The 23,590-nt window shown below is 37.0% G+C and overlaps 1 protein-coding gene across 2 annotated transcripts in view; it reads left to right on the top strand.

Annotated features, from left to right (window-relative positions):
* LPCAT1 (lysophosphatidylcholine acyltransferase 1) overlaps window positions 1-23,559 on the top strand; it is a 61,028-nt gene extending 37,469 nt beyond the window's left edge. Inside the window, exons 10-14 of one of the 2 annotated variants that reach the window (XM_017813303.1) lie at window positions 6,088-6,213; window positions 13,075-13,228; window positions 14,061-14,159; window positions 18,360-18,498; window positions 20,856-23,559. In XM_017813303.1, coding sequence (XP_017668792.1) covers window positions 6,088-6,213; window positions 13,075-13,228; window positions 14,061-14,159; window positions 18,360-18,498; window positions 20,856-21,040 — 703 coding nt within the window. In that variant the 3' untranslated portion in view covers window positions 21,041-23,559. The remainder of the gene's footprint in view (window positions 1-6,087; window positions 6,214-13,074; window positions 13,229-14,060; window positions 14,160-18,359; window positions 18,499-20,855) is intronic. The other variant, XM_017813304.1, reaches the window with a different exon arrangement.
* The last annotated feature ends 31 nt before the right edge of the window (window positions 23,560-23,590 follow it).

A 23,590-nucleotide genomic window follows, 5' to 3' on the forward strand; every position in this document is an offset into this window, starting at 1 on the left:
CAATATTTGTAATGCTAAACTCAGCATTATAACTACATGTGTGACACTGGCCTGGAGTTCTGAAGTTTCTCTTTTGGTGAGCCCGGTATGGCAGACTTCCTGTAGAAATACTAAAATGTTAATAGTCCAGTTTGCATTTTTCCAATAATTTGTTTTTCTTCCTCACTGACACAAACATTTAAAGATATATTTTCATATTTACAGTAGATGCTGAAATCGATTAAAATGCAGCGTATTAGACATGAAACTTGAAAACATCTGTCTTCCTTACATTTCCTCTGTCAAATGCTTGCCAGGATCACTTTCCAGTTGTTGGAGCATGCCATAGTTAGAGCAGCAACTTACCAGTCTGACATATGAGCATTACATTTTTGCTTTTGAAAAATTAATACTTTTTTCCAGTATGCTGATGAAGGCAAAGAATATTACAGATGGTCTTCTGTTTCCATCTTACCTTTTTTCATCTTCTATGCAGTCAAAATCAGTTTTGGTTTTTTCCTTGAAGGCTTTGACAGCATCAGTATGTGATCTCTGCCACTGTATGGGATACAGTAATGCCAGTTGTTGAAGAGCAGCCTTGAGGATGTGGGTTTACAGTAGCTTACTGGTCTATCTCATATTTATCTGTTGTTTTCAGTGGCCAGTTAAATCTAACTTTGGAAAAGCTGCTGTGCTCTGTGCCTATGCTGTCTAATGTTTCGTATGTGATTCCGTACAGCTACTGCTTGGACGCTCAGCATTCAACTTTGAAATTCAAATCTTTTTTTATTATTATTTTTACGCCATCTAAGGCATCCCTGTACCATCCCTATAGGTGTTCAAGAAATGATTGGACATAGCACTTAGTTCTGTGGCCTCATTGACGAGGTGGTGATCGGTCAGAGGATGGACTCAAGGATCTCAGAGGTCTTTGCCAACCTAAAGGATTCGATGCTTTATTTGGGTTTCAGGTCACATACAAAAATGGACATGAGAAATACATTGTGCACTCTGTTCATTTCTGTGAATGCTGTAGTTGTGGCAGTTGGGCAAACACAGTTACAGAACAGGGTTAACTGTGCAACTTCTTGCTACATTTATTTTCTCATGGAAGAAATAAATTTTTTAAAATTAAGTAATAATTTGCAGCAGTTTGGTTTGAGCTAGATTTTTAAATGCTGACAACACAAGGAAAATCTGCCTCGTTTTTCACCCTTGAAGATTTGTGATGTGCAAATCTGCAAGACCAACAATTACAGGACCCGGGTTCAGCCAGAGAGAAGTGCAGCTGTTGGCAGCTTCTTTTTCCGTCTAAAAATTAAACCATCATGAGATACTCTATTCCTGATGTGAACTTCAGACTCCTAACTAGACCTTCATTTGCTTGGAGAATGTCACAAAGTAGTAGTCTGAGAAGAAAAAAGGGACTATCTACTCTGGCCTTCCAAAGCTAAATAGGTAAAAGCTCTTCAGTTTGGGAAAGGTTGAAAAAAAGAAAATAGTGGAGGATTGTTTTGAAGGTCAGCAAAATTGATGAGTGGTCTGGAAATGCATAGTAGGGGATTCCATAGCAGAAGAGATGGAAAGCACTCAACAGTAGATCAGCTGAAATTAAATGGAGTAAGTCTTTAAAACATGTACAAAATTGTGGCATTCACTGCCGGATACATAAAGTGACTCCATCAGAGCTGAGATATACTGTAAAAAAAAAATGTGGTTAATCAGCAATTCTAAAACATAGTGATACAAGTGGTCTCTGGTTCAGGAAATTCCTATACAAATGACTACTAATAATTGGAGTTATTTGTCCACTGTGTTGTCTCTCTTTTTGCTCAACATCTCATAATGAAAAATACCAGATTTGATGTAATCTTAATATTTTAAGATTTTAAGCACCTTATGAAGATTATAGCTGATTTAAAGAGCCTGTGGCGTATTCATTAGTTCACAGTTCTGCTTATTAACAACTTAAAACACTTCTAAAAGTGTTTTTGTTGAAGCGGAGATTCAGAATGTCACAATATTGCCTGTACTATTTTCTCTCACTTCTCATCATATTACAGCAGGCACATTCTGTTTTATGTTCAGCCTCTTGCATGCCTAGTGGATTGGTATGCAGAAAATGAGAAAGTTGATCATTTACTTTATATTATGACTGCACAAGTGTTAGATGTAGGGAGCTGTTCGGTGTAAGACATCAGGATATGATAAGTACAACTGTTGTGTGTCACAGATTGGGTTTGCAGGAAAGCTTCTGGGGTTTTGCTTCATTTGGGTTTATTATTTTGAAGTGACTTACTGACTTTGAAATTTTATGCAATATGATATCATGAAAGGTAAATAGCCAGCATTTCAGGGAAGGCAGGGAGGGAAAAAGCCTCAAGGTGTGTCAAGCCAGACATGCATGTCAGACCATACAAATTTGCTGAACATTAAAAAGGCCAGGTTCGGGTTAACTGGCTGTGAAAGCAGAGGTAATATGAAAAGAAGAGGAAAAAAATGCTTTTAAATAAAGATATGGGAAAAGTTGTTTTATTTCTAGTTTACTAAAAATATGGAGTTGCACTTTTGATTTTCATCACTAATTGAAATTATCTGTTTTCTTCTTTTTTTCCAGTTGAAGTAGAGAAAGGTTGCCTTGGAGATAAGTTAAAATAGTTTAGTAACTGGTTCTGTAGAAAATCCTGTGAGTTGCAGTTGTACCTGAGCCTCACAGAGAGCTCTGGGATGCCAGGCTTTATTCTAAGAAACTGAAAAATTCACAAGTCTTATCACAAATAATAAAGTTTATGTGTTCTCCACCTTCAGTTTCTTCAATATTCTGAGCTGAAATCAGGGTCCTTTAAACTGGTAGCCCTATACAGCTTGTAATTTGTCTTCTGAACTAAAGAGCCCCTTGGACTCTATCTGGCCTTGGTTGATTCTATGACTGAACTTTGCTCTGAGCTAAAGTTGTTTCTTCCCTTCTCTCCTTCTGATCTTTGTTATTGTGAAAGTCTGGACGTGTATACGTATGTGTGTATATATATATATATGTATATGTATACACACACACTGTTTAAGTCCATTTGTCTCTTTTGCTTTTTGAAGTCCAATGGCTGGAAAATTGCCAACAGGTGAACAAGAGAAGTTGCTTTTGTCCTTCTCAGTCCTGTTTTGTGTATGTGTTGACATTGAGCCTACATGCAGGTATTAGTAGTGCTGGGCATTTACTTGTACTGGCCCAATACCGTGCCTTTTATTAGAGCTGCACAAAGCTATAAAAAGATGAAGGTTGTCTTTCCCGTTGGTGATTTGGCTTTTGTTTGGAATTTGTTCTGGATCTTAAGTTTTGGTTGCTTTTTGATTATTTGTTTTGTGTTTTTTAATTCCTCTTTGGCTGGGCTCGTTCAACATGTTCATGGACCATTATTTAGAAGTTATTTAAATCTCACACTGGTTCTGGGATGGCAGTCAGTCAGTCTTCAACGCTCCCCCCAGGTTGAATGCCTTGATCTTTCTTAGTCATCTTTCTTTTGATGCGTTTGAAAAGCGTCATGCTTTTGATTTTAACAAGTTATTGTTTCTTGCTTTGGCTTGCCACCTTATGGTTATGTTTTAACTTGTCTCTCTTTTCTTGTTTTCCTTGAGGGAACGGTTGTGGTTTTCGTTTGGGTTTTTTTAAAGCCTCTTCATTCTAATTGGCACCTTTAATCAGTTTGAGTCACACTAATTTTTTTTTTGTCCTTTCAGAATCTTATTTGTTAAATGTTTTACTACTTCTGATCCCCTAATATGTGCAACAGAGGAACACTTTACCCTTCCAGTTTCTTTTAACTTATTTTTAACCAGCTTCCTCTTTTAGATGTAGTTGCCCTGTGCTTTAGCTGATTGCCTGTAAGTTCCTGTATTTCTTTTGCATACTATACCTACTGTGGCCTTAAGAACTGATAAATTTTGGTGTAATGTGCTTGGCTGGACAAGATCTTTGTTTATTACCATATTCTTTTATGTATGCTGCTCTTGATAGTACTGCTTATAGCATGTCCTTGCTGACCTAGGGGTTCAGCTATTTCACTGACAGTTGACATGAAAGGCTATAGGGATGATTGAGCACACAGACACTTCAAAAGAAGGGAATAGGAAGTAATCTCAACTGGCAGGATAGACTCTGCTTCTCTCATCTACTCCTTTTTCTTCTTTTGAGGAAAATTGATTCTGTATTGTAACATACCAGTGATTTAATCTTTTATAATACAGTATATTAAATACTGTAAAACAGAAGTTTTGACAAAGTCACAGTACCTGATCTCTAAGTCAGGTTGAACTTGGAAATGGATTTAAGTCCCCACATCTTCATCTGTATTTTACACAGTATTCATTGCTATGTTAACCCTAAGTCTATGGGGTGAAGTAAGGTATCACAAGAATCTCTTGGCCGTTCTGTTAAGTGTTTACTGGTTTACAAATACTACTAGGACATTTCTTAGGAGGAGGAACAGAAGCACATCAAGAAGAGAAAAATTTGGAGGAACTGAATTTAATTGCTTAAGATCACCAATATAAGGCAATCTAGTCTTCAACAGTCTGCATGATTTTAAGATGACTTTTCTATGTACTTGAATATTTTTGGTTTAGTTGGCTTTTTCCTTTTATTTCTTCCTGGTTTTTGTTTCTTCTTCGCAAAAGGAAGGCTGTTGATTCAAGATCACTACCTTGTATGTCCTTGTTTTGTTCACAAATAGCTTACTAAGAATACCTATTTTTAATGTATCTGGTACTTTTGAGCTTGAATATCTATTAGTGAGGTGTTCTTCCTGAATATTTGACTTTGTCAGCCTTAAAGAGAAGAGAGAAACCCTGACCAGTAGCTTTAAGGTTAAGTGCATGTCTAACTAACATCTTAGAATTCCTGAAGTTTGACAGTTAATTGATGGACAAAAGAGAACTGGCTTATGTTATTTCCATTGGCATTCAAAGGCTTTAGAATGAGATTCTGAGGAACAGACTGCTTAACAGAAATTGTTCATTGCATGAGAAGTAACTGCAGTTACAGATCGAATTATTTATAATAAAGCATAGAATTGAATGCAGAGTTTCCATCAAAGCCAAAGTGACTGTGGCATGCCTCAGGGTTTTGTATCGATCTTGCCACTAGTGTATATTAACTCCACATATGAAAAAGGTGATTAGCAGTAAGTTAGACAAACTGTAGATGGAAAGAGTGAAGGTAAGTCAATAAAAAAATTTTGTGAGGCTTCATTAAACTAGAAAAAGCTGCATAAAGGAGGTAATGTTCCTTACTAGTATAAGTAAAATCAAGTATGATGGAAGTCATGGCACATGAGTAACCCATACGGAGCAGTGTTTCCTTTCTAAATTTTATCTTACGCCGAAATCTTAAAGGCCTCTTCCAAACCAAAGTGTCTTTCTCTCAACTTTGCATAGCAAATGAAGGGCAGCTACAATATCAGGATTTTTTTGGAGTATATTGTGGTGCTACTATTACTACAGACCATGAAGTTAAACATAAAGCACAAATGAATACTTAATTGTTGATATATAAAAGCTTGGGAGTATTTTTTCTTCTACCTTTCTTACATCATACACTTAAAAATAACTTGGAGATTAACTCTACTTGCTTTTATATGTTATATTCTAGCTGTTCTTTATAAAGAAATGTCACCTGTCATATAATATTAGCAGAAAGTAATAGGTTGTCTGCTCAAGTGATTACACTAACATTAATAAATCAATAATAATAAAAATATTGAAAATAATTATTGATAAATATATATTTGTGTTCTGGATTAAAAATCTTGAAACTCTTGTTATTCACTTATATGAAAATATAAAGTAGTTTATATGTCTATGAAACTATGCACTGCCTAATTTTTCTCTTTTGTTTTTGCATATTTTGATGGACTCAGAAAATTAAAATAGATGTTCTGCAATGGTTCGAGTCCGTATTTTGTTCTTTCTATGTGAGCTTATTTTGTGGGCTCTTCCTTATAATTTTTCAGACTAGAGAACATAATACAGGATTTCTTGCTGTAAAAAAGAAAAGTGATGATTGTGTTCATTTTTCTTAGATTGTCTCATTTACAGTGTTTCTTTGGTTTATTCAAGGGCGCTGGGAGTTTCAGTGACAGATTATACATTTGAAGACTGTCAGCTAGCTTTGGCTGAAGGACAACTTCGTCTGCCTTCAGATACATGTCTTTTAGAATTTGCAAAGCTTGTGAGAAGCCTTGGGTGAGCATATACAATATTTATATGTAAGGTGCATATTTATTATATATCCATGTTTATATAGTTTTCCCTTCATATAAAAATACTGCATTTATGAATATATATGGAATGTTGTCATAATATGATCAGGGAAACACCAGTGTAAAATCAAACCAATACTATAATTCATTTGCAAGCAGCACCCCAAATCCTAGTGATTGTGAAGTAGGTTATAAAGTTCTTACTTTCCGTCTGACAAGTCGGCAGAGTGAGTCTGAAGCAGTCATTCCTGAGCAAAACTAAAAACACTTTCTGAAGAGGGTCAGGAATACTGTGGGATTCCTAATATTTGTTACAGTTAAGAGTCAATTGCCTTTTCCTGTGACATCTGTGAAGGGAAAACAAGGGATGCTAAACAAGGACATCCAGTCACAAGACTGGATTAACCTTGTAATAGTGAGGACAGAGGGGTCACCCTTTCCCAAGCAGCAGAAAGTGGTAGTTGATCTTTTGAGTAGGTTGATGCCAGATGGACTTTCTAATGAAACTGTAGCTCAGTATATGCAGCGTATATCTTCTCTTCTCTCTTCCCACAGTGTCATTTCCTGCTGGCTTTACCTTTCAGAAAAGCCTCAGCAAACCTGAAAAATTCACATAAACCAAATAGTAGAACTTGTTGCTGCTGTTTTCCAGTTTTTCTCCTGCTTCTTCAGTCATCCTATTGAACAACCACAAACTACATGTGCAGCAGCATCCTATTAACTGTTTTAATATGCAAATATCCTTCTTCATTTTTTCTCTCATCACCTGAAAGTATAGAGCATAGTTTCATGTTTTCATTCTGTACTGTTATTTCCTTTCACTATTTTTTCCTTCATCTTCAGCTTGTGTACATAAATGAAAATAAAGAAGAGCAAAGCTGTGTTGGAGAATAAGGAATGTAGGACAGCTATACACTATGCATTCAGATGATAAACATATATTAATACATTGTCAGGACCTCCATCTGAAAAGACTTCCATTTGGACAGGAGAGACTTGTAAGGGCAAAGAAAGATTCTCACTTTGTTTCGAAGGCTCTGAATTTACTGTATCAAGAAAAAAAAGCAAGCGAAACAAAACAAACCAACCACCCACATCTCTTATTATGCAGTTGATAATCCCAGGATTCAGTTTAATCCTCTTGTTAAGTTGTCTGGCTTCTGTCTGCTCAATTTAAAGCTGTTCTTTCAAATTATGCTTTTCTGGGTTTTTGTTTTGACCTCTAAAACAATTACATGCATTTGTGAGTGAAGTTCCCTGCAGCCCAAAAGTTCTCTCTGGTTTGAGCAATTATTCATTGGTGAAATATCCTGTCTGGAGTTGGGTATGTGCCAATAAGAAGGCTATTATGATGGTGTTTTTCTGGCACAGTTGGATGAAGATTGTAATATGACTTCATCTCTAATGCACATTTGATAGAAGTAGTCATTTTGCTGTTTATTCAAATGTTTTGAGGCCAGGGAGGCAATAAGATCATCCACTTGCATGGCTATGTGACTGGAGCAGTAAGTTTTATCCAATGGATTTTTCATCGAGTGTTAATACTTGCTTTTGAGCAATGACATACCTTTGAGGTAGCATGCAATTTTAAAAGATTTCTGTAGTGAGACAAATTCAGACTGCTTTTTGGTTTACATTCTTTGAAATCAACGTAGACCTGAGTTTGCTACACTGCAGAGTTATTTCTGTACACATTATGTATCTACAGGATTCATTATTATTTTCTGAAAAATTTGCTTGGTCTGTGCTCAGCTGATTGGGATTCAATTCAGAAGCCGTGCAGCCACAGCAGTGAGTTCTCATGCTTCATCTAACAAAGAGCTCAGGCTCTGTTAACGGAGCTATATAGCTGGCTGAAACTCAGCTGCTTCATACTGAATTCCTCGGTAAAATGACTGCTTTATCAAAGAGATCAATTGATCATAGACTAACCTTCTCAAATTGTGCATTTGTTAGTCCTCAAGCAGTCATGCCTCTCTTGAGACTGATAATTTACGTCTGACCAATGAGCTGATTACTAAACTATATGCAGTCTGTATTATAGTTTTTATACATTGTAAATCCTCTGCTTCATTTGATTATTTGTTGCGTAATTAATTACCCCACTGTTTAAAGTGAGTCTATTTTTACTTGGGCTGGATCTATTACCATGTTCTAGACATTCAGTCTTGTTTGGATTTTGTGCCTTACTAAAGACGTCTTCAGATTATCTCCTTCAGGAAGTGTTAATACAGTTAATTAAATCTCATCTCCATCTTTTTATGAGCTGCTTTATGGCAGTTGCCTGCAAGGAGATCCTTGAGTTCTGATTTGAATTGATTTGTTTCTATTGTTTCAAACTTCTGTTTGTTCTAATTCCTGTATCCACTTTGCTCATGAACTAGAAGGACCTTCCAACTTTAATTGTTGCTCCCCTTTCTTATGGAACAGTGGCTTTTAGACCATCAGTGTCTTCTTAGAGAATTCGGTTTTCTAATTTTTTCAGTTGTGGTTGTTCTCAGTTTTAGTTGTTTTGGGTTTTGAAAATTAGAGATATCTCTTTTCTAAGGAAAAAAAAAAAAAAAGCCAAATGGAGCACATATTGCAATCCAGAGTAGAATTTTTTTAGTGACTGTGTTCTGCATGCTGTTAGATGGGGCTTATAAAGTCAGGTCTTAAAGTAACCTGAAATTTTACTCTAGTGGTCCCGGCCTTTTACACTTTTTTTTTTTTATTTGGGGGGTGGGGTATAGGTTATGAAGGGGAGGAGAAAGAAAGCAACAGCTTTGTCAAACTTGGAGCCAGATTAAGGATCATCTGTTTGCATATCCCATGCTTGATTTATTTTTTTTTTTTTGCTTCACAGTTGTTTTATTCCAAATCTTTCACTTTTAAAACCCTAGGTATGATTTGGAACATATAGCAAAAGCAGATGTGTGTTATGTCCTTCTGTTTTGGTCACTGTTTTCTACTTCTTGATTTTTCTTATTAATTTAAAGTCTTTTTGGAAAAAATATTCTCTAGAAATGAAGGTTATACATCTGTTTTCCCTAATTTTTTTTTTTAAGCTAGGCAGCACTGATACTTGTCCAAAGTGGCACTTTTTTTTTTCCTGCATGGTAGTTGGCCTCCACTTTGTGCATCAAAAAACGAGTATAGAAAATACAGCAAAACTATCATATGGTAACAGGGTGAATGTGTGGTTTATTATTGGTGTCATGTGGCACAAGACTCTTTGGTTTGGCAGGTTCTTGGTGTGGTGTAATCCTTTAGTACACAGTCTCTGAGGTTCTTCATACTTTTCACTGAAGACAGTATGGCTTTGCTGATTATGTCTTACTTTCAAAAAATACAGTTTGCACCACATTATCTTTTTCAGGTCGTATTTCAGGAAAATCCACTGTTCTTGCCTTTTAGACTTCTTAGGTTTTGCAGTAGGATTACTTTTAGTAATTTTTATCTTTAGTAATGGGCAGCAATTTGGGTTTGAATTCTTTTTGAATTCCTAACCGTCTCTTTGCTTTCCTGCCCTGAGTATTATTGGCATCTTGTACCCATGTAATGAGTAGTAGTGATGTCTGCCCTGGAAGAATATTCAACAACCTTAGCATGCCTGCAAAGTTTACCTCCTTACCTCCCTGGCCCTGGTGAAATTCAATGAAATTCAAACCGACTGGTTTTGAATCAATTCTCCTGTCTCTGAGAAGCCTTAGTATTTTGGTAAGAATGGCATGAACTAAAGAGCAGTTCCATTTTGACTACTACTCTCCAGTATTATCAAGTCAGTTGTGAGGATCCTACTAGACAATGCTACTGTAGGCTTCTAAAAAGATCTGTAAGGAGTAAATAATTACCTCATAGGCCTGCTGCCTGTCTATTCTTGCTCAACAGTCTTTAGCATCCAGACTACAATGCAAACTTCTGCTTTACACGTGTGCCTGAAATGGTGGTCCAAACTGTAGGCAGAACTTTGAATTTCCAGTGTAATAACCCTCACAGCTAACTAATAGTTCAGTGACATCTAAGTGTTCAGAGATCATCTATAAAAAGAAAAAAAACTTCTGGAGGATGTTGTCCGTCTGCATTTCTGATAAAAGCAATACTCAGAGTATTCAAGAAGGTCAGTTTTGCAGCTGTTCAGTATCCTTTCTCCATTATGACATGAAGTGTCACAGAAGTACATCAGCAGACACAAAACTGAATGTATTGTGCTTTTCTAGCTTAGGGCATGTTTCTCTGTGCTTGCAGTTTACAGTAGCTATCTACAGGATCCAGCTGTTCTTCCAGCTCTGTCAGACACTAGAAGGTTTTTGGCAGGTTCCCAGCATGCAAGAAGGGAGTTTGTTTTCAAATAGTCAAATGCAGCTAAAACTAGCTTACTTGCTAAAAATAGTGGTAATTATGCTGAAAATATTCTACCTTCAGGGATCTGGTTTTCCTTGTGAAGTCTACTGTGAAGAGTTTAATGTTCAGAATTTAATATTAATCTTGAAAAATGTCCTTTCCATCTTCACGGACTCAGGAATGGCTTTTTCTTCTCTTTAGTGTGCACTGACCTAAAAAAATAAAGCAAAACACCACAACAGCAAATAATATTTTTTATCATAAAGCCTAGATCCTGCGTGGATGCCATTAGGCCAACAAGCATGACTTCATCAGTAAAGACATTTGCTGTTGGCTTTCTAGCTTTTATGGCCTCCATTGAGATAAAAGTAACAATTGTAAAGGAATTGAGACATTCAAACCATTTCACCTTGGTTCAGAACCGATTTACGAGACTTGCACTTGGCTTCAGAAAACTTTAGCATAGCAGCTTTGGTCATCAACACGTCAATTACTTTCTGATTTTGAAGGGCTAGAGGGAAGCAAGCCCATCTTGGATTACCAGAAGTACAATGCAGCTATACTCAAGTTGAAGCAGTGTTTGCCTCACTGATCCACATACTGCTTTTGAGATTGGCTCACATCTTCTGTATTTACAAAAGACAAACCACAAGGTGTCTGTAAGATTTGTGGTAAGTCATGCTATTTTCCATACAAGGTTTTGCCTTCAAACTGTATTTTAGCTTTTCAAATTTAATTACTGACGGAGATATTGCAAGTCTTGAATACTACTCACCAAAGGGGTACTCCCTCAGTTATAGAAAGTGAATTTTGAGTCAATTTGTTGCAAACCAAATCTCTCTGATTTAGAGACAGATGTTGGACTATATATTCTGTGTCAATGGTGGCTTATCTCAAGGAAGGATTTAGATGCCAGCTGTCCTTATCCTACAGTTAAAATCCATTTCAGCTACTACAGTGGGATGTATTATCTGCGGACACTTCTTGCATGTAATCCTGCATGTGAGTAGCTGAGTTCTGGGTGCATCTCAAATCCTCTATGGATTTCTTTTTTATTGTTTCTTCTACTTTTCTACTTGGTTGTGAAAAGTGAATGTTTGCAGAGGGATGTCTCACTCATCTTTTCATACTGTCTAGAACTAAATCTTACAATAGGTGCTTTAATGCTAGGATGGAGAACATACGAATGTTCTGTGGGAGCCATGGGTCTCTGGAAGAATTCTTGCATGACCACCTTCAGATCTTATAATTCAGAAATGCAGGACTTGGCATTGTTTAAGTAATACATATTTGGTCAGTATAGGTCATGACAGACAGCATGGTAGTTGTATTTTTACTTAAAAGCCATGATGTTTAGGAAGGATCATTACAGCAAGCAGTCAAGTTCTGGAGCTGATGTAACAGATAATCTTCCTATCAAAAATGCTCTTATCTTTTTTCAGAAGCTCCTGAGAATGCTGATATTAAGCATTTTATTCATTCTTGTTACTGAGAGGAAGCTGCTGAGGAGTCCCAGCTGCAGCCTGGGAACAATTCTGGTGTGAGCTTCTGAGTTCTGTAAATAACTGCCTTTCCTTGTCTGCAGCAGCAAACAGGAAAACAGGCAACTGCAGAAGGATCTTGTAGGAGACTTTATTGCCTTCTTTTGTCTTCAGACTGGAAAGTTTGGATGCCCATGTTACCCTAAATCACTTCAGAGGAAACCTGCTGATCAAGATGTGCTTGATGTTGTATTAGGGAGAGAATCTACTTTTCCTTGCATGCCTGCAGCACCATTTATTATATTCACTGTAGGACTTTTTTTGCAAAACGGAAACAGGAAGCTTGACTTAGGGGAAAAAAATATAACCAACCATGAAGTAGATATCTACAGAATTATAAAGTTGTTCATTCATCAGTCAAAATCTGGTTTTGCAAGAAGAAGGACTGAGGAAATTCTGTAGCTGTATGCACTGTTATAATTTTGTATAGGTCACCTTATAATGGTGTCCAGCTCTGGACTGAATGTGAAAAATGAGCACTGACAAACAGGATTAACAGTATAATCGCTATTATGTAATCCCTGATCTTTTTTTTTACGCAGGATGCATCAGGTCTTTCCTGTTCAGTGACATTAGTAAATTTGGAAACGTAATTGGTTTATGTTACTGTCCTACAATACAGCCATATTCAGGTGACCTGAATTCCTCCTAGCTCTCTATGCTTGGTATTTATTAGCTAGTTCTAGACTGTGTTTCTTCATGTTGAACTGCTTATACGTATGACTTATAATAAAGGTAAAGGACACAAGTTTATGTCCAGTGTTCTTAAACCCTTGCAGTAACTTCTAATATGGTTCAAGAACTAATGAGAGCCTTAAAATTATAGGAATCCAGTATTTTATAAAAAAGTTGTGTAATAATTCTGATTCCAGATTTTGTAGTACTTTACACCATTACCATCCATTGCTTCATTTGGTACATTAAAATGTGCATTGTTAATACTGATTTATTTTAAAATGTGCAAAAATTATGTTTTCTAGGCTGAAGCCAGAAACACTTGAAGATGATCTTGATAAATATGCTGCAAGTGCCATGAAAATGAAGAAAGAAAAGGTTGATCTTAAAGAATTTTCAGCATACTTGGAATTTCCAGTTTCTCACACGTTAGAAAATATGTTCACACTTTTTGATGAGGTAAGAAATGACATATTAAAAAAAGTTAATATTTTTTATGAATTCCACTGTAGCCTACTTCTTTTCCAATTGCATTCACCAAGATATGATTTTGAGCATTTCACCATAGTATTTGCCTACTGCTTTTCTCTTTCAGCAACGTAAGGGCAGCTGTCATCAGCTAAATAAAGCATTTGTTCAGGTAGAAGTTAATAGGAGTATCAGCTGGAAAAAAATTATTACTTTCTAGATGCAAAATATGAAGAGGAAGAAAGGTAGAGTCAGGCTAAACCTCTGCTGCTGCTCATTGCAACTCAATGCAGTGTCTGTTAGCTGATATTTCACTTACCTTGTAAATAAATTACTTGTTTTTCTGGGATGCCTGAAACTTGAAGGACTTTTCATTCCTCTGGCAGTCAGAATGGAGAAATTACTATTGTCTTTGTCTGGATGAGGTGCTGTTTGGACCAGGGGGTGGATATGTCCACAGTGTTCTCTCTTAGACCAAAGAGCAGATATCTTGTATTCATGGCTTAAATTAGGCTGTGTTGTCCTCTGGTTCTGTGGTTTTAATTTCAGCCAAGTAATTCAGATGGTTTAATGTAAAAATCTTAGATATGCAAGTGAAGGGTGACTGCAGCAGTGTCATTTAAGAATATCTGGACTATGATATTTGTCTGAGACACCGAAAAGGGCATGCACAGCTTTCACACAGGTTCTTGCCCTCATGTGATTTCATTTCAGTGAGACTTCATGACATATGTAACTATCTTTCTGAATATTCTGCATCTTTAGCAACTGTTTGTTATTTATGAAAAACTGCACTGTTTTGAGGGGAGGTTTTCCTTCACAGAATGAAGATGGTGTAATTGACATTCGGGAATTTGTCATTGCTCTGTCAGTTGTCTGTAAGCCATCCAAAACTCTGGAAACAATTCAGTTGGCATTTCAGGTAAGCAGCGTTTTCGTGCCTTTACATGGTTTACTTACTTTTAGAAATTTTTTATACTGCCATTAGACTTAATAGTAAGTTTCACATTCCCTTTTAATACTTTTTAAATACTTTTTAATACTTTAAATACTTTTTAATACTTTTAATACATTTTAAAACAATGGAAAGTTAGATTAAGAGGTCATGTTAAGAGGAAATCCATTGCAAGTTTAAGTTGTGTGAAATTATGGCAGTTTGCAGTTTGAAATTGTTCTTTGTAGAACTCTGGTAGAATCCTTCTCAGCAAGTTGAGTCTCAAACCTCAAGTCTTTTGTATTGATTCCTCTAAACTAAATGCTGTTAAGTTGTAGAATGTTTGTAGAATGCTAAGTTGTAGAATGTAAACTTTTAGAATATTTAAATCAAATCATACTTTTCAAGTTAATAAAGTATTTAAAAAAAATTCCTACATGTTAGTAGAGATTATTTTTTTTATCTCCTGTTAAGATTTTCTTCCCTCTTAGCCTTAGCATGCTTCTGTGGTGGTTCTGCAGTTGTTTTCCAGACTTTATACTTCCAGGAAGTGCTTCTGATCTTGTTCTACTCTGTGGTTTGTTGTAGCATCAGCATAGATCATTAATAAGGGCTTTCTGGGAAAGTGACAGCAACAGTGCTTAATATTTGTCATTCTGTTGGGTTTCTGACATCTTGAATTATTTCTTTTCCATTGATTTCTTCAATGTTGCTATTTCAACATGCAAACTCCGCTGTATCCTGCATCATCTTTTCCCTTTGCCTTGAACTCACATGGTCTTTCATGTTGCTAAAAGTGCTAACTCTTGATACTGTCTTCACTGGTGAATGCATGGAGCTGAGAACATTCAATTGCATGGCACTATATATGTAGCCTTATTTTCCAAGTAGTTATTTTCAGGTTCTTCACCATACCTGTGTAACCTTAACTGCGTTACACTAAAGAAATGACGCTCCTGTGGGTGCTCACTGTTCACATGTATATGCTTACCTGTTGACCAGAATCAAATTTGACAAAGGAGGAACGAACAAAAATATGTAGTTCCTATAAATATTGGGAGAAATCTGTCATTAGTAGCTGCTGCTACTTACTGCTACTTCTGAGGCAAAAGCAGAAAGGTCTCTGTCCTTACTTGGTCAATTTGATCTATATAGTGGCATAGAGAAATAGTCGGGTGCTGTTTGGTCAACTTTGTGTCCTCATAGTAAAATGAACAAGCTTAAAGTAAACTTGAAGGGGCTTTTGGGAAATATTTTAGTGAAATTTGGCTGTTGTGATTCATAATGCACAATATAATTTTACCATTTGAGAGGAGGAAAAGCTCAGATTGGACAGTTATTTTCCTTTTGGAAGCACTTGAATTTAATAGAACTGTTTCTTAGTAAAATTTCTGTTCTTCATTATCTGCTTCATTCTTCAACTCCTAACACATAATTTTGAGTTGCCTGGTTAATTGCAAAATATAAATTTAGCTGTAAAACTGCAAAGATGATTTATGCGTGTATTAAGAAGGGGAAGTGGGTATGTCTTATTTTATCATGCCTAGTGATGATTGGAAGGGTTAAGAAAAGTCTCAAGCTGAGGAAATTTTGCTCATTATTCTACCAAAAAAGGAAAGATAACCTTTTTTTAATCCTTTCCTACCTCACATCCTGCCTTAATGTACCGTAAGATATTCACAGAGCTTATGTGGAGTTACTGCAGGTTCTAACCAGTTCATGAAGGTATGACTTTGAACAAGTTCTGTCCTCTGCCACATGGTACTTTCTGCCATTGTCATTTGCTCTCAGGGAAAGTGCAACATTTCACATAGCTACAAGTTTTCAAAGTGAAGGTGTTTGGTATATGGCTGAAGAACTTGAAAAATATTATCATTGTATGCTGATGATACAAAGCTGGGGTGAGTGGCTGATACACCTTAAGGCTGTTCTGGCATTCCACGGGACCTTGATAGGCTGGAGAACTGGGCAGAGAGAAACCTAGTGAAGTTCAGCAAAGGCAAGTGCAGGGTCCACCTGGGGAGGAATAACCCCCAGTACCAGTGCAGGCTGGGAGCTGACCTAGTAGACACCAGCTCTGTGGAGAAGGACCTGGGAGTCTTCCATGAGCCAGCAGTGTATCCTTGGGGCCAGGAAGGCCAATGGGATCCTAGGGCCCATTGGAAAATGTGTGGCCAGCAGGTTGAGGGAAGTGATCCTCCCCCTCTACTTAGTCCCAGCGAGGCCACGTCTGGAATACTATGTCGAGTTCTGGACTCCTTAGTACAAAAAAGACAAGGAGCTACTGGAGAGGGTCCAGGGGAGGGCCACAAAGATGATTAGGAGTCTGGAGCATCTCTCTTATGTGGAGAGACTATGGCAGCTGGGCCTGTTTAGAGAAAACAAGACTGAGGGGGGATCTCATCAATGCAGATAAATATCTCAAAGGTGGTTGTCAAGAGGACTCCTTTCAGTGGTGCCCAGCTGCAGGACAAAGAGCAGTGGCCATGAACTAAAACACAAGAAGTTCATCCACCTCAACATGAAGAAGAACTTCATTGCATTGAGGGTGGCAGAGCACTCAAACAGGCTGCCCGGGGAGGTTGTGGAGTCTCCCTCTCTGGAGATATTCCAAATCCAGCAGGACATGTTCCTGTGTAATTTGCTGTAGGTGAGCCTGCCTTGGTGGGGAGATTGGACTAGATGATTTCCGGAATCCCTTCTAACTGTAATGATTCTGTGATTGTGAAAAATAGGAGTTACAGGGCCACCAGATTTCTACAGCGGTGGACAATTAAAAGAGATTGGGGGTATTATGGCAATCAAGTCTAAGAGCAGCCCTCCAGAATAAGAGCTACACGTCCTCCCTTCTGAACTGCTAGTGAAACTAAAGGGTGTTGTAAATCTTGTCAGTGTGATGCGTGTGAACCTGACCACCAAGTATCACCTGACTACTTGTTCTGTGAAAATGTAGCAGGTTTTATTAAACAAGTCTTGGCCTTGCAGCTTTTCCTGTGAAACAGTGTGCAAATTAGGTGCTAGAGAAGAAAAGGCAAGATTCCTGATCTAATCATGAGTGTTGTCTTCCATGGAACTTCAATATTTTTATTCCACTAAGGTGTGCTGTCTTGTGACAGCAACTTCTGCTTGTGGAAATATGCATCCTTATGCCTGTTTTGTTCAATCTCATCAGTTCCCACCTTCTTAATGATGTAGAGAAATTAAAAGGAAGTTTCCAAAATAGGATTCTTTACATGGTTCAATATTTACAGTGTTGTCATGCTTGAAAAGGAGACAGGAATGTTTCAAAAACTCTTATGTCTCATGTTCCATTGTGTAGGCAAATGGAGTTATTTTAAGGAAGTTTAATGAAGCTGTGTATTTGGNGCAAAAATGGGAAACTGAAACTCTCTAAAGTTTCTCATCCCTTATAAGTAATCCTGTAATATTAAAACATATATCTTTGGTACAGATGTTTTGAACTACGCGGGTCCATTTTTTAGGGAAAAACACTGCACATATGTGAAGATGAAATGAGACTGTGAACAATTCTTTTTAGTTATCAATCTATCAGTAGTAAAGCTAACTCCTTCTGTGAGGCAGCTCTTTTTCAGGATGTAAGAATATGCAAATTATTGTTTTCTAGAATAAGTATTTGTAGAAAAGTATAGGCCCATCGCTGTATGGGGGAGGATTCTGCTGATTAATACCATTTACACATAGGCATTTTATGCAAACTGGCTTTTGGATGTTGGTCAAAGGAATCTTGAGTTTTACATCTGACCAAGTGGAAAGGTCATCTACTTTATGCTGACCTTTTATCTTCTGATTTCACAGACTGTCTTGGAGTTTGGACATGTAGCTCAATGGACTAAATATTATTCTCAGTTACATATTTGCAAAATATGTTAGCATTAAACAGTTTTGTCACTGAATTCCAGTGGTCCACTGTAATTCAAGTGGTTAGGCATGTAAGCATAGGATTTTTTTCTGAATATAGTAAGCTTTACTTTCTAAGCATACACGGGTGAACTGATGATGGATATATTTTACCCAGACTAACCTGAAATCCTTAATATATCACATCAGTCTGAGAGTGACTAGAATTTCCAATACCAAATTTTAATTTTGCATTACTTAAATGTGATGCTGTTTATAGGAGTTGGCATTTGGCTTTGCAATGATTTATCATGCTATCTTGATTTGTAGCTATACCAATCAGAAAGTGGAACTATAACAGAAGAGGATTTAGCTCATATTCTGAAGACTGCCATGGGTGTATCACAGATTAATGTTACACATCTCTTCAGAGCTGTAGATGAAGAAGAAAAAGGAAAGATTACATATGGTGAGTAATTTAAGTGGGTCAGAAGTGTCACAAAATGTCAAAGTTGCCTGAACTCATGTTGATATACAATTATATTTTTATTAAACTCTGCCTTTTGTTGACTTGTCTTTAATGCTGATAAAAGCATTGCAACCAAAGTAAATTTACATTTTAACAAATATGAGTTTCACCTTTGATATCAAGTACCGTATTTGCATGTTTTCAGAAGTTTTCTCTTCCTTATTGGTACATATGTCAGTTAGCTCGATTAGAGATTATGTTGATATGTCAATTAGAGAATATTCTGTTCTGTGACTTCCATGTATGTGAATATGTGTTTTTAAAGAAAGGTACCTTAGTTCTGTCTTCTTGTTTTGTCTCTTGCATCTGGGGGCAGGAAATGAGAGGGTTAACCAGGCTGCCTAATATGTAGTGTGTGATGTAGGTGGTACAGAGGCGAAAAAGTTGCATTTGAAAAATTGAGACCTGGGTGAATAAATTGTGCTGGGAGCCAAAGTACATGCGTGTTACTGCACAAAACATGAAGAATCTGAAGTAAGGCTCTAAATTTAGTTGTATCATTTAAGTATGAACTGAGTTGTTCATAGCCAGCATATCATGTATCTCCAGTAGAGGTGCTTATGACATAACCTGTTGTAATTGTTTTCCTTTAGGATAATCAGTATGTATTTAATTTGTAAAGAATTTACAAATTAGGATATCAGTGTTAATAAATCATAGTTTCTACACTAGTAATTCCTATGTTTCAGTCATACAATATGTACGTAAAGCTTCAACTGCAGAAATATTTTAGAGTTACTTTAACAATTATCATTGCCACTGCCCTTTCCTTTTTTCCTGACTACTCTTGTCTTCTCTCCTGGGTTCCTGCTGTACTACCCCTTTCCTTTTCGTACCTCTCATCTGTCACATCCCCAGCATTTCCACATACATCCTGCCCATTGCCTTTTTCCTACCTGTCACTCCAAACTGATTTGTGCAGTGACTCAACTCTTCTCCCCACCTCCCCATTGCCAGCTTCAAAAATACCATCAAGAATCTTAAGCTGGTAAACCTAGCAGAACTCTAATTTTGGCACACCTCATTGTTGGAGAATAGCTAAATTTGAAATCACGTACAAGTGAATTCAGACCAGTTCATGTGATTTACCAAAGAATTAATACTTTAATATTCATCTTTAATAGTTGCATTTAATCTGCACTTTTCCCCTGAGTGGTCAAAATCAAAGAATATCTGGACTGCCAAGCCACAGCAGTGGCCACTGAAGTGCTTGGCTCTCATATTCACTATTTTATTTCCTGTAGTCAAGAACAGTCTTTTTTGAGGCTACACAAAGTAGGTAGTAGGATGGGTTTTACATAATTTCGTTAAAACTTTCCTTGGTTCCTTTTCCATTAAAAGCTATCATTCTGTAATAAAAATGTTGCACTGTGATTTTAAAATATCCAAAAGCTTAATAGTAAGAATAAATGTCCAATATATTGTGGTAGAGAATTAGAAGAGGCAAATAAACCTTTGGTGTTGCATTTTTGTCTTGAAAGTTCCTGCCATAAATATTCAATCTCTTGCCTTTCCTGAGAATATGTAGAACTTCGCACATGCTCAATTTGTTGCTCTTACTTACTAGGAAGGAGAGGCGAAAAAACTTGCAGACTACAGAGTTCTGAAGATATTGTCCAGACAAGTTCTGAGAAATCAAAACATTGTGTCTGGTGGAAAAGTACTGATGTTACTTTTTACACACATAGCAGAGATGTCTGCTCACAGTCTCCCTCTTTCTAGGGTGTTAGAATGTGAAGCAGGAATTAGGTTTTTTATAAAATGTTATAAATTATCATCTCACAATATTGTTCTCTAAAATATTAAGACTTTCAAAATGCTGAAATCTTGAAAGTGGAAGGCAGCAATGACAGCTGCTGTTAGGTTGAAGCAAAACATTAAAGGACATGTTTGCAAAAGAGTTTAAGAACTTAAGAAATTACTACTCTTGCTGTTCAGTGATCTTCAGCTGGAGGGTTTCTGCCCTTTCCCCAGTGAGCAGTGAGATGCTATGTCAGGGCGTGTAAAATGCTCATCATGCATTTTAATGCAAACCTGAGCCTGTTTACCCCTTCATACAAGGTGAGGTCTGGCCTGAAGTGTTTTAAGAGGGCTTAGATAACTCTTTGCAGCATCTCAGTTCTGAGGATGTGTTAAACTTACGCTGAGAAGCTGAAACAAGCAATGGGGATAGCATTATGTTAACTGCTGCTATTTTTCTCCAAAGAGATCATATGATTATATATGTGTAAGTATTCAAATTTAGCATCCTTCTGTTTCAAAGAGCTGATTCTGTGTAACAACAATTTTTTTTTTAGATGACTTCTACACGTTTGCTGAATTGCACCCACACTTTGCAGAAGACTATCTCTATGCTGATCAGATGGGAGCTGAGAGCAGCTTGGAGACTTCATCTCTTTCTGCTCCTAATGGTATCTGTACTGACTTCAGCCCTGATAACACTGAAGATAAAAACAAGCCCCTACAGAAGAAACTGAATTAACACTGCAACTCTTACCTTCCTCTCCTGGTGAGAGGGTTGTCTTTTCTTGGGATTTTCATAAGTCACTCCAATTATACAGCAAATACCAGTTTTGTGTGTGAAAGTTCTTCTACCTTAATATCATTCTTTGAATCATATGTGCTGTATTTAACAACATGTTCCAGGTTACTTTGGGAAAGGTGTTTTTATTTTTTGAAAAGGTCTTTGAAAGGCAAAAATGTGAATGTGCTTCATTATTAATGTTCATATTTAAAGGAAGCGGCACACTTATTTATATTCCATTGGTTAGGTTCCTGTACAAAGTGTCGCACAAACTGTGCATGTAAAAAGAAACTGTAGCTACTATGGTGTTAAGTGCACTTTGGTGATTAGTGTTTTCCCTAGTTATGGGGATGTTTATTTGGGGCCAAACGTTGTTGTTCATATTTGCATAGTCAGTCCTGTTGACTTCAGTTGGATTATTCTCTTGAGCAGAGCAAGCATATTTTGGCCCTTTGTTTTGGTTTCAGTAAACAGTTTGGAAACAGTAATACAAGAACTTGCTAAGGATTATTTTTTAGTTTTACTGTTGAATGACAAAATTGTTTTTCTTTCAGTCTATTCCATGGTAGAATGAAAAGGAAGGGCTCTTTATCCCTCACCCCAACACTTTTCTACTGTAACCTTCCGGATGCAATTAAACATGAATTTTTTTCCAAACTGACATGCCACGTAACTGTTTGCAAATACATAACTAAACTGTGCTTTTCTCTTATAAACAATTCAGATCATGTCCACATTTTAATGGGAGATGTTTATGCAATTGTATTTGATGTAGATTTATTGGGGATCACAGGTTTCTTTTGTAGCAAGCCTGTACAGATAACACAGCATGGAACACATCACAGAAACTTCATTGTATCAGCTCAAGTTTGAAAAGGTTGCAGTTACTTCAGAGGCCAAGCCAGCAACAAGTTGCAGAACATCCTGAAGAAGTGCTAGTTACATCTCTATAGCAACATTACATATACTGCATATGACGTATATAAAGCTTAAAATAGTTTAAAACTGTTAAAAAAAACCACCACACTTGTATTAATAATACTTCTTATGTTTCCTTTTGTAAAGCCAGATGCCTTAACTACCATTGGAGGTCTCAGAGAAAAATCTAGATTATTATAAAACCACAGCACTTCACTGGTTAGTAGATGTTACAAAAGCCTCAAGGAGTAGGAAGGAGGACTCTGTTACAAAATAACTGTGATGGCAACTCTGCTTCTAAACAAACAAAAAAATCCTTCAAGTAATTTCTATGACTAATTTTGTAGGGCTATGCTAAAATGGGACAAATTTTAGCAGAAGGAAATCTGTTTGTACCAAATGCTTTTATAACTATTTTTTAAGTAGCAGGAGGTGTTTTAAAGCTCATTAGGGTATTGGCATCTGTCCTTAGAAATACCTTTCCATGTTGGGGCACCTGAGAGAGATGGGGAGTAGCTGGTTTAAGTCTGGAGGACATAACGTACTCAAAAAGAGAGATCAAAATTATCCTTTAATCCAAAGAAGAGGAGACTGGAGGAAGATGTGAAAACCAATGTGGAAAACATTGTTATAGAGAAGATAGGAATGTTCTTTTCTCCACATGGGTGGCAGATACAGGCTCTTAATTTAAAAGGCAAGTTAAACATTAGGAAAATTTCCTTACAATACACCTAGTTAAGCTAAGGAGAATAAGTTATTCCAGGTGGGGTGAGGAGCCTGCCTTCCTTCACTGGATGTTCTGAAAACAGAGAAGACAGACAGCTGAGATGGAGACACTTGATTTTATTGGTCACAGGGAGATATCTCTGAGGTCTGTTTCTGTGATTTTACAGTATGCATTTAATTCAGTATGTAAGGGAAGGCACATGTAGCCTGGGCGTGTTGCATCACCTCTATAAGGCTTTTTACAGCACGTGGCACAAGCTGGCTGTCTAAGATAGTTATCTTTTGCTTTGTATGTGAGCTTGGGATTTGAGAATTTCAGACTACAGGGGATGAAATAGAGTTCCCTCAGACATGTCTGAAAAGAAGAAAAAGGTAAGCTTAGTATCCCATGGACAACTTTGAAGTGAGAAAAGCTCCAGAGGAAGAGATACTCTGTCCACATCTGTGAAAGAGCAAAGAAAGATGATTGAAGTTGGCTGAATATGAGTGTGTCTAATTTGCATATACGGTGTGTGTATCTTGGGGGTCTGTCTTCTGAAAGCCCATAGGTTCATTTGGCTTCATAATTTTTTTGTGAAGGAGATGTTTTTTAATTGTGGTGAGTGTAATGGCTATACTTGTGTGCAGCTAAGCTGTACAGAGTGACTGAAGGGCGCTGCATCCTGTAATAGATGGGCCCTTAAACAGACACCACATTGTGTGGTGAAGAGGCACTGGAAGTCCTGTGTGTCTGTGAGTTCAGACCAGAGCTGCCTGCTGAAGAAGGCCAGTGACCTGCACATTGATTGGTGAGCAGGTACTCTTGGTGGATGCAATAATTAAAAAAAAAAAAACAAATAATAAAACATAATGCAAAACAACACT

The sequence above is a fragment of the Lepidothrix coronata genome, unplaced genomic scaffold, assembly GCF_001604755.1.
Source record: "Lepidothrix coronata isolate B3197 unplaced genomic scaffold, Lepidothrix_coronata-1.0 Scaffold40, whole genome shotgun sequence".
Taxonomy (NCBI): Eukaryota; Metazoa; Chordata; class Aves; order Passeriformes; family Pipridae; genus Lepidothrix; species Lepidothrix coronata.